The sequence below is a fragment of the Brassica napus genome, chromosome A10 (assembly GCF_020379485.1).
Source record: "Brassica napus cultivar Da-Ae chromosome A10, Da-Ae, whole genome shotgun sequence".
NCBI classification, from domain to species: domain Eukaryota; kingdom Viridiplantae; phylum Streptophyta; class Magnoliopsida; order Brassicales; family Brassicaceae; genus Brassica; species Brassica napus.
Genome location: NC_063443.1, coordinates 3,027,199 through 3,039,203, shown reverse-complemented (window position 1 = coordinate 3,039,203; position 12,005 = coordinate 3,027,199). Strand labels below are relative to the sequence as shown.

General features: G+C 27.4%; 1 protein-coding gene across 2 annotated transcripts; it reads left to right on the top strand.

Moving 5' to 3' along the window:
- Window positions 1–2,735: 2,735 nt before the first annotated feature.
- LOC106345591 (protein translation factor SUI1 homolog 1-like) lies at window positions 2,736–4,888 on the top strand. Of its 2 annotated transcripts, XR_007317464.1 has the most exons (3): window positions 2,738–3,755; window positions 3,929–4,010; window positions 4,179–4,888. XR_007317464.1 is itself a non-coding variant. In XM_048743504.1 (2 exons), the coding sequence occupies exons 1-2, from the start codon at window positions 3,842–3,844 to the stop codon at window positions 4,466–4,468; spliced, it is 459 nt and encodes a 152-aa protein (XP_048599461.1). In that variant the 5' UTR covers window positions 2,736–3,841; the 3' UTR covers window positions 4,469–4,888. The 2 variants fall into 2 exon arrangements, 1 of the variants encoding a protein (XP_048599461.1); XM_048743504.1 differs by having other exon boundaries at window positions 2,736–4,010.
- Window positions 4,889–12,005: the final 7,117 nt, after the last annotated feature.

The following is a 12,005-nucleotide window of genomic DNA, read 5'->3' as shown; positions in this document are numbered from 1 at the left end:
CAATTAGATTTACAAATATTTAATTACCATTTTATTCAATTTTGATTCATTTCAAATTGTAATAATGTATCTTTTTGAAGTTACAAAAAAATAATGTTCTTTCTTTATCACACTAGCATTATATATAGATTCTATATACACAAAATAAATATAATATAACAACATAAGCTTGCTTTCCCCGATTCATATGAAAACTTTTTAAGTTATCCACCAAAGCAAATTAATTAAATCAATGAAATTCTTAAAATACAGCAAATTAATATATAATTTTATTTTAAATTATTTAAAAAGTGTATTTTCGTTAAAACAAAATAATAAATAAGTAAAACTGATTTGATGGTAATTTTTATGATATATATATATATATATATATATATATATCAATTTTGTGAAAGAAATAGAAGCTTAATATGGACAAAAATCTTAAATACAAAAACCTCTAAAAATTAACAAAAAAAACTAGGGAAATTGCCACAAATACCACATTCATAGTACCACTTTTCATGTTTACACTAACCACTTTTACCCTCACTTTTAATGAAGGGTAAAATACAATTATACCCTTAGGGTTAACTAATCTAGACTTAGGGTTTAGAGTTGAAGGGTGGGGTAGGGTTTTTGAAATGTGAAATTTATGATTCTAATAAATATATAAATACTTAAAAAATATATAAAAATTTTAAAAAAATAGTTTCAAACATAATTTTCGTTTTTCAAAAAGAAATTTGAAAAAAAAAAATTCAAAAAAAAAAATTCAAAAAAAAAGTTTTATAAAAAATTTCGAATTTGAAAAACTATATTTCGAAAAATAAAAAAAAATTATTTTTTAATTTTTTAATTTTAAATTTTTTAATTTTTTTTTATTTTTTTATTTTTTATTTTTTATTTTTATTTTTTTATTTTTTTTTTATTTTTTTTATTTAAATAGTAATTTATTATATATATAAATAACAAGGACATAAGAGTCTTTTGTCACTTAATGAAAAATGTATTTTTGAAAATGTCTTATTAGTGATGGTAAAAATGAAAAGTGGTAGCATGAAAGTGGTAAACATGTAATTTCCCCAAAAAACTAATAAATTAAACTATGATATCACTTAAAAGCTTCTTAGACCATACTAATAAAATATTTAAGCGATAATTAGACAAATTTGATTTTTTTTTTCAGCAAAAAGTTTATTATTAATTAGCATCAGTTATTTCAAGATGTTTAAGAAATAGTGGACAAAAAAATAGGATGGACATTTTTTTTTTTTTTTTTTTTTGATGAAATATCAAATTTATTGATCAAGCAAAGAATGTTATTTACATAAGTATGACTACTCTACTATCTTTATGTATGAACCAGTGCTTCTTCACATACTAAGCTGGAACCAACGGCTGAGTAATCCTCCATATTTGTGATCGAACCTGTATTTGAGTGATGAGATTCTGTTTCTCACTGCCTTATCAATGCGCCGACGCATATGATCAGTGGTGACTCTGCTTTGCTGATGACGCCTCCCATTCCTTTCTCTCCAAATGTGGTAAATTGTGGTCTGCAACAAAAGCTTCACCAAAACAGTATCAGCTTTCCCTTGAAGCAGACTTAGATAACATATCTGCACATCCATTTCCAGTCCTTTTTGATGCCTAAATTCAATTTCTTCAGAGTATTTATTCCACAAATAGATCGTATGAGATATTGTTTTGATATGTAGATTTGTTTTTTCAATGTTAAGAAGATTGATAACTGTAAAAATGTCTCCTTCGAATATGATATGTCTATAACCGAGTCCCCAACATGAGACAAGTTTGTTTAAAAAGTAAATAATTTTATTTTTTTATATTATATAATCAATATATATTATTTACTGATAATAAAAATATAATTATTCATCTATCACAAATATCTATGCAAATATGTGAATCAAGTACAACAATCAAACAACATAATGATTTCCACAAAAAAAATTTAAAAAATATATTTATGTTATGTAGTCATATTTTATATTCTTTAAATAATGTAATACAATATTATACATTATTTTTTTAGAATTGAGAAATACATATATCAGTTAGACAAATTTGATTTTTATTTTGTGAGCAAAAAGTTTATTATTAATTAGCATTACTTATTTCAAGATGTTTAAGAAATTATGGACAAAAAAATAGGATGGACATAAATGATATATGAACTATAAATAGTTTTTTGTAAAGCTGACTTAGATAACACATATGCACATCCATTTCCAGTCATTTTTTATGCATAAATTCAATTTGATTCAGAGCAGTTATTCCACAAAGAGATCGTATGAGATATTGTTTTGATATTCAGATTTGTTTCTTAATTGTTAAGAAGATTGATAAGTGTAAAAATGTTTCATTCGAATATGATATGTCAATAACCGAGTCCCCAACATGAGACAAGTTTGTTAAAAAGTAAATAATTCTATTTTTCTTATATTATATAATAAATATATATTATTTACTGATAATAAAAATATAGTTATTCATCTATCACAAATATCTATGCAAATATGTGAATTAAGTACAACAATCAAACAACATAATGATTTCCACAAAGAAAATATAAAAAATATATTTATGTTATGTAGTCTTATTTTATATTCTTTAAATAATATAATACAATATTATACATTATTTTTTAGAATTGAGAAATACATATAATATCTTATCCGCGCGTAGCGCGGTTAAAAAATCTAGTACATATTAATAAGTCTATGATATAAAAATAAAACATTAAAAGAATAATAAAATCTGTACGTATACAAGTGAAAACAACAAAATATACATTTAATTGTACAAAATAAAGTCATGAACTTGAACAGTATTGTTTTAACATAAAAATTCAAATATTGGAGCAATACAACATATACAGTCACCAAATATAATATAGTATAACATATCCATTCACACCATTTAGATATTTTTCTTTCGCACCATTACAAATTTCTATATTTATTAAACCATACTGTCTCAAATTTACATACTATAAATACAAAATCACCAATGCAATAAAATATATTCATAGCTGTGTATTGAAAAGTACCAAATCGCAAGTTAAGCTCCCGAAATATGACTTCGTTTCAAAGGAACGGTGCTACAGAATTCTAGATTTATGTTGATCTTCACTTTGTACCTCTATGTTTTGTTTGCTGCTTTCCTTTCTATTATTTTACTTCACCCCCCCCCCCCCCCTCCCATACGTATTAACCCTTCTCTTTCTATTACCATGCAATCTCTTTTAATCCCACGTTCTTATATACAACAATAACTTTCAATCCAAGCTCCAACAAATTCAACTAACGATAGGTCAAAGGTTGACACCAGAATTCTCACTTCATTCAAATATGGGATACAACTTACGATATTCATCTTTTGCCTGAACAACTACAAACAAACAAATATATTACTATCACAAATGGATCAACAAATACTTAATACCTTTTTAAAGCTTACCTCCTTTCCTTACTTATTAGGGGATGGACGGGATATTCTGATGTTGAGAAAGGTCCTAATTATGCTTCCAAAAGGAAGATTTTCGCTACTGACTTGACTCGAGAAAATCTACACAAGTGAGTACTAATCACTAATGTTTGTTTTCTAGACGTATTAATTATGTTGTTGGCATTGGAAAAGTAAGAGAAAAATGAGTACTCACATGCAGCTGGCAAGAGTTGGAATTCAAGGAGTATAACTTCAATGCTAAGGGACAACCTCTTCATGCTAGCTATCTCCATCCCCTTCTTAAGGTACTCAGGAGTTGTTGAAATCGTTTACTTCAAGCGCAATGTATCTTAGTGTTTTGTGTAACTCATACTGAAGTGTAGTTTACTTGATGGGTAACTGTTCTGTTTATATCATGGTGTTTTGTACCCATCTGAGTGTGTTAAACTCTTATTATGACGTTGGTCTTCTTGCTCAGGTCTCAGATTCTCTGTCCTTTTGCCCATCAGATCAACAAAGTTTCATGTCTGAACTTGATTCCCAGGTCTCTACTGCCTTCGGTAAGTTCCACTTTGATCCATAGTCTATCAAAATACCTCTGCTTATCTGCCTCATTTGTCCATTTAAGACTTATCTTAAATCTTTGGTTACAGTTTTTTATATTTGGAACATGGGCTATGGTTAATGTTTCTCATTTGCTAATCAGTTTATTTTTTAATTACCTGCAGACCCGTTTGCTGATGCGAATGCTGAGGACTCAGGTGCGGGAACAAAGGAGTACGTCCACATCCGTGTGCATCAGCGCAATGGTAGGAAAAGCTTGACAACAGTCCAAGGGTTGAAGAAAGAGTATATTTACAGCAATATACTTAAGGACCTCAAGAAAGAGTTTTGTTGCAACAGTACATTGGTTCATGACTCTGAACTCGGACATGTTCATGTTTATTTTACAGCAAGATATTTAAGGACCTCAAGAAAGAGTTTTGTTGCAACGGTACATTGGTTGCAAACACAATAATTGCATATAAATAAATATATTATCAATTTAAATATCACTAGAATAAATTATTTTCATATGTTCAGAATATTTAATATTAAATCAAACATACAGAGTTTTTTTATCATAGCAAAATTATTTTATCACGTAAAATACAGTTTAAAAATACTCATGCATTTGAAATATTTAATAAAAAAATAAATATCAATTTTTTATACATATCACAAAGTTATTTATTATAATAAAATTTTCCTTTATCGTGTAAGAATATTAAAAAACTTATTGTATATATAAAATTATATACAATATATATAGAGAGATATATCTCTTTTATTTAAAAATAATAATAATGATGTAAAATATTATTTTTGGTAACACAATATAAATTATTTTTATATAATGATAATTACCAAATAAAAAAGCATTTTCATTTACGATAATATATTAACAAATCTTATTTTTTATTTAAGATATGAAGACTTTATAACACAATATAAATTATTTTTAGACAATGATAATTATAAATCAATAAAATTTCTTTTAATTAATTGTTAATTATATACTAACAAATATATCTATTTATTAAGGATTATAAATCTTTTAGTGGCTTTAACTTTAAGTATGAGAGTTCAGAGGCAAAAAATCACTTTACAAATTACAATATAGAGTATTAAAATAAATATAAATTAATTAAATAAATAAAAGTTTTACTAGACTAAACAATCCGCGCGTAGCACAGATAAAAGATCTAAAAGTCAACAAATAAAGAACCGGTATACAAGTCGGTGGTACTTTCTTTTAAAGACAAGTACAAAAATGAAATTTAATAATTTTAAAACCAATCAAAATTTATACAATACTAATTATAAGCTTTACAATTGTTTTACATAAAAATAAATAACCAAGATAAAGAATATATATAGATCTTAGCTTATAATTTAGTTAACTTTTTATTAATATTACTAATATCCTACATAAAACTCCAATAAAACACAACAATTTATTTCAAATATTTTTAAATTTGCATTTATGTTTATAATTCTATAACAAGTTTCAGTATATATCATATTTGTTCTATTTTAAAATATAAATATAAAATTAAACTAATATTATAGGAAAAATCCGGGCGTAGCCCGTAAAACCCCCTAGTGTGTAATAATGGTCAATAATAAGCCTTACAACCAAAAGTGCATTCAAATATATTCTAAAACGTCAAAATATAGGTACAAAAGAAACTAACGAGATCATGCAAGAAAATCATATACCATAATACCACTATCATTGTGCATATATGTGGTTGTTGTTGATTTTGATAAAAAAAAAGATTTATTGTATGTGATTATTTATGTTGATATTTTGATTTTGATATGTATAGAATCTCTTTAAAAAATGGATCCTCCAAAGTTCTAACACGAAAACGAATTTGGAATAGAAGTACGTGCAGCGGGAGATCAATGAAGATTACGGAAATCATTTACGTCCAAAACAAAAACAAAAAGATATTGCACACGAGGGTAAATCTAACCAAACGTGTGTTATAGAGATATCTCCAATGATCTATATTAAAACTTCAAACTATAGTACAATGGTTTGTCTTTACACGATCAGGTACGTCCCCCTTAAACACCACTTCGTCCCCTATTAGCATATAAAAATAGTTTCCATTGATTACAACAACAAAGAAAAAAAAGGAGTGGCTAAAATCAAATTTTCCTCGACTTTGGGAGAGTAGGTAATTAATATTGTATTAGATATTCTAAATTGTCTTTGGACAATATATATGTGATGCGAAATTCTCCGCTCTTGAGATACTTTTTAAATGTGAGTTGGACCTATTACTAATATGGCATCAAAACCAATTTGTTCTTGGTTATTCCACTTCGATTCATTTGGATTCAAGCTTCTTTTGTTTTGATTCAGCTTTGTTTCATCTTTGCTTTTGGTTTTTGGTGACGATGAGCGATTTGTAGAATTTTCATTCCACTCCACTCCACTTTTTCCTTTCGTTTGATTTTGTTTCACTGTTCATTGTCTCGTTCATCAAGTTCATACTTTGTAGTTTGTACAAATAACTTATTTTGTTGTGGTATTTCTGAGATGTGGGATTTAAAATGTTTCCAATAAATTGAGTCTCATCCATATTTCGAAAGAGTCTATTAGATATCGCACATCAGTGATATTAAATGTTCTTGGACTATATGTATATATATAATGTGGCAATTTTGTAATTTTAAGTTAATTTCTAGATATAAGTAAAGTTCATTTTTTTTTTCTGAAACACGAGTAAAGCCCATTACTAATATATTGTTTTTCTTCTCTTACTTATTACTATAAAAAATAAGAAAATCTGTTTGCGAAGATGTTTACTCATACCATATATATTCATTAATTCATGCAATGTTTCATTCATATATATACATATACTAGTGGTTGAAGATATATGTTTCGATCGAAACTCAAAAAGAATAGAATCGAGTCATTTACCACAATAATGGTTTGTAAATATAGAGATAGAAAGAAGACTTCTGACCAGAAATGCCAGCTATACTTCTCGTGATATAATTGCTCTCTAAATAATTACATTTGCGTATCTTTGGATTCTTCTTCTTTCTTTATTGGCTTCATAAATAATAGAGCCGCGCCTAGAGATAAGCAAACTAAACTAGATTAATCTTCTAGCATGTTACTTCTTCCGTTTCATAATAGATAATATTTTAGACGATAATTTTTGTTTCAAAATATATGATATTTTTATATTATTTTTAATTTTTACTGAAAACTATGTAACCAATCAGATTTTGCAACATTTCTATAATTGAGTGAATAGTTTTTAAAATATATTTTTCAAGTTGCTTTTTAGAGGAAACTAATTTTTTTAATATTTCTGCATCAAACCAAAATATCATGTATTGTAAAACAGATAAAGAAAATTCATCAAAATAGAAAGAAAATCCTCCAACTTACAACATACAATGGGAGTACAACTTACAATCAACTTAAACTCAACGAGACGGCCAAAATAGAAAGAAAATCCTCCAACGCTCACACACTCTAGTGTTTTTTTATGACAATACATTGTAGTTTCTACTTTTAAAAAAAAGAGAGTATTTCATTTCATTTTGTATATCTTTTACTACCATTTATCATATGTACAGTGCCATGCAATACGGTCTCATCATAAGATATATATATATATATCGATATATTAATTGGTTAATTATTTACATTTTCCTGTTTATAGCCGAGTTCTCATGGAAAAAGATAGCACCAGTCACAACTTACAAGTGAACACATTACACATGATGTGGCTACGATCGTTATAAGAATAATTTGCCGATTTCTACCTGCGTAACAATTTAGCTGGATAAATGAGAAAACAAGAAAAAATTGGACAAATGCTCTTGCTAATAAAACATAATTTTAAATGAAAACTTGATTAAGCGGTTAATGGTCCACCGTGGAAGTTGTGAAATTATGGAACAAGACAGGTTTGGCTCACGTTCTCCAATTATGATCACATTAAACCCTTTTGAAGATTCAGTATGTAACACATTGTGGCACACACACACGCACAAAATCTCACCCGTGTGTTCATTACGTTCGCCACTCTCTGATTAGATTAATTAATACTCTTGACAATCGTACGTCGTCGGTGTCCGAGACCTCCGTACGACGAAGCTTCATCTCTTTCATGTCGTTGATTCGTTTCCATGATTTATTTTCTGCCACCAGATTTTGTTTGTTTGTTTAATACATGCTCTTTTTACGTTCTTGATCGTGTTATGTGCCATATCCTCTTCTGAGCTGCAGTATTAAAACGAAACGTGACAAATTCAGACCTAGATTGAAGTACCAGTGGCGGAACTAGGTGGAGAGTGGGTGAGGCAGCTGCCCCCATAATTTTTTTTTTGGCTGTAATTTTGCTTAGAATTTTAGTAATGTCCTGAATGAAATTTTGAATTTATATATATATTACTAGTGTTTTGTCGTTTTGTCCCAGGTAGAAATTCATCCTAGATTCGCCACTGAAAATAACTTTGTTAATATGACTTAGGGTCTGATTGGTAATGACTTTCGCTTTATACTTTGACTTTAAAATTGTGGCTATAGAGATTTTAGCTTTAAATACCGTAACTGTTATTTTAGAAAAATTTAAAAATTTGATTGACATCAAAAGCTTTAGAAGTTGTGACTGTTATAAATATATATTATGATTCATTTCCAAAATATATTACCAATTTATTGCAATCTAGTTTTTTATTTATTCAAGTTCATAAAATATATTATATAGTTTAGGGAAAAAACAATCAAAATTTTTCAACAAAATATTTTATTTATTTATTTTAAAAATAAATATAAAATTGAAACAAACAAATTTATTTTTTATTAAATTTTAAATAAGATTACAATTTATTCATTAAAACAAAAAATATTATTAATGACTTTCGCTTTAGGATTTTGGGTTTAAATTTTTTTTATTTTTTTTAGATGTAGAGATTTTGGCATTAAAAATTGTGGCCGTCACTTTGAATATTTGTAAAAATGATTGGTATCGAAAACTTTAGAAGTTCTGACTATTAAAAAAGTATGCTAAATTTATATATATGAAAACATATTAATGACATGTTTGCAATTATTGTATACATGTGATTATCAATATTTTTATTGAAATCAATTTATCAAGAAAAAGTTTTGAGTTATATCTCATTACAATTTATCAAGAAAAAGTTTTGAGTTATATCTCATTAAAAGTTTGATTGTTGTCTTGGGTTATGAGTAAACTGAATAAATTAATTTACTTCCCTCTCTAACATCACCAAATAATTTTTAATGAAAAATGAATCATAAACTAAAGAAATTAAATAGTAATTGTGTACTAATGCATTTATTTGTTGCGATGAAACATGAATTGATGTAGAGATGCTCTTTAATTTTTCTGGGAATGTGAAGAAGAAAACAAAAAAAAAGAGTTAAATCTATTTCTCACAGTCCTTTAAAAGCCATGATTCTCTGGCTGTTAGAAAACAAACGAAAATATAGAAGTAAAAACAGTTAGGGGATGTGAAGACTTTAAATCAGAAACTTTTAGTAAAAACCTGATTGGAGAAAAAATAACTTGGGAAAATTGTTTTTTCAGAGCAAAAAAATGATAATTATGTTCCTTTAGACTAATATCTATTTTGTGTCATTTTTGCCCATAACACCCTTTAATATTTTTGAAAATAAATTCAATAAGTAGTTTTACAAACCAAAAAAAATTAGAAAAATAGTAACTTTTGATAAAATACTAATATGAACTTAGTGGTATTTTTTTTTCAGTTCTAAAAATGTTTAAATCATAAATTTCAAATTATGTTCTAAATAAAGTAGAAATAGCATTCTACGCAGTAGAAAACAAAATCCACTTTTTTCATTGAATCTAAAATGTTTAGAATACGTGATCTACGTAAATAAGAGTATTCTAAAAATATTTAGAATACACATTCCGCGCTTAATCTACTGATCTAAAATTTTGAAATCAAAATCTACACATTAATATAAATCTACAACACGTAGAAACTGACTTCTATAGATTTACTGTAAATCTAAAACATGTAGAAATCAAAATCTACATATTACTATAATTCTAAAAACCTGTAGAAATCGATTTCTACAGATTAGATTTCTACAGATTAGCTGTATTCTACGGATAAGAAATCAGTTCCTAAAAATATGGAAACAAAATATTTGGGAATATTCACTTTCATATTTTTTTTAAAATCAATTTTTAAAAAAAAACAAAAAAAAAACGAAAAAATAAAAAAATTACAATTTTAAGGGCATTATTGTCATTTTGAAAATAATTAACCTAATGAGACATAAAGTATATGAGATTAATCTAAAAGGACATAGTTATCATTTTTTTGCTCTAAAAAAACAATTTTCCCAATTAACTTTAAGGGCTGTTAAATATTCTAAAGTCTCAACAGTCTATCTGCCGATCAGACCCTTATTAATATAAATAAATAAATAAGTATAAACTTGTATTTAAAATATACTATTGAAGAGGCATCGAGATGATTTTCGTACAAACTTATTTCAGTTAGAAGCCTGAATACATCTTGAGAACCTGATTATTTCACAATAGAACTCTGACTGATAAATTAAATGCTGGGCTCCTTTTTCCTAAACCAGTAAATAAAGTACATCAGTTTTGGTTTAGGGGCTCTTAATAAGTTTATCATTTTCTTTTATTCAAAATTTGAAGTAGATATTGATGTGGTCCTGCGGTTTACTTGTCCCCTTTCTTGCTTAATCAAGTACGCTTAGTTACTCATTAATCTCCGACACCAACGTGTTTCAATTGTACTCCAGTACTTAATCCCCGCAAGTTGCAGATATCTTGGTTAAGTGCATATTTAACGTACGTATGGTTTTGACTTTAATTAGTGTGAGAATAGTCATTAGCAGAAAGTCTTAAAAGCAACACAATAATTTAAGTAACATAAAATGTTATGCTCCTATAAATAAGCATACTTAAATAGTTCCTACATTAGTTTGAGAGTGCTATTATGGTTTAAATAATGAGAATAAAACCGTAAACGAAAATATCTATATAAGCGAATAACGTATATTTTGTAAAGAAGAAAATGAACTCATGATAGTGTCTGCGTAGCATTGTTTATTCCTTCAAGACAGCTGTTATTTTTCAAAAGAAAAAGTGGTTTCTTATATTTTGTTTAATGTTCAGCTCGTCCGACCTATGATTGAATGTTAAATTAATCAAGTACACATATGTATATCAGTATATGACATTCAAGGATTGATGGAAATGGGACTACACACAGCAGTAGGAAAATATTAAAGTTGTGGCCATAGAAAAGATTCGAGTGTCACTATAGAACCAGTGGATGAGACAGAATAAGATGCATACATTGTGCTGATAGAGATCAGATATTGAACTAAACAAACGATTTGAGAAAAATATAAAAAGAATTAAATAGGGTGTAGTGTGGATCATAAGATGTTAATAACTATCAAACATACTACTATTGTTTAAGTATTTCTAGTGTACAGTACGCTTTGAAATTAAATACATAGTCCTTTTTCAGTTTCCAAGTCTTTGGTCATTGTTTCGCACTGTAAATTACGAGCTATCTATCTAATCCCAACACGCTCCTAGTTTCAAGATTTGGTATTATTCGAGAAAGAATCTAAGAAAAAGTTTCTGTAAAATTTGTCATATAGCGTCAAAATATCTTTACTCGATCCATTTCGACCTTTTTCCAACAGTAGATTATTATTTAGATTATTAGTATATGAATTTCCACCAGATTTTCAGCTCAGAGATCTAATACTAATGAACTGCATATAGTAAACAAATATTACATGCATATAGTGGTACACAATCTATATAATAATTAATAATGAAAATTTTGAGTAAATTCTAGCTTTAACACTATTGTTCTCGTGTTTTTAGGGGTGGGCACTTTACCCGATATCCGAAGTGGCACCCGAACCCGATCCGAAAAACCCGAACCGAAATCCGAACCGAAGTAGCAAAATACCCGAACGGGTA

Bases quoted from the DNA above. Each gene is read 5' to 3' on its own strand.
- LOC106345591 (XM_048743504.1), top strand. From the start codon at position 3,842: ATGGGTAACTGTTCTGTTTATATCATGGTGTTTTGTACCCATCTGAGT. The intron at 4,011-4,178 runs GTAAGTTCCACT...AATTACCTGCAG, and splicing joins CCAGGTCTCTACTGCCTTCG to ACCCGTTTGCTGATGCGAAT.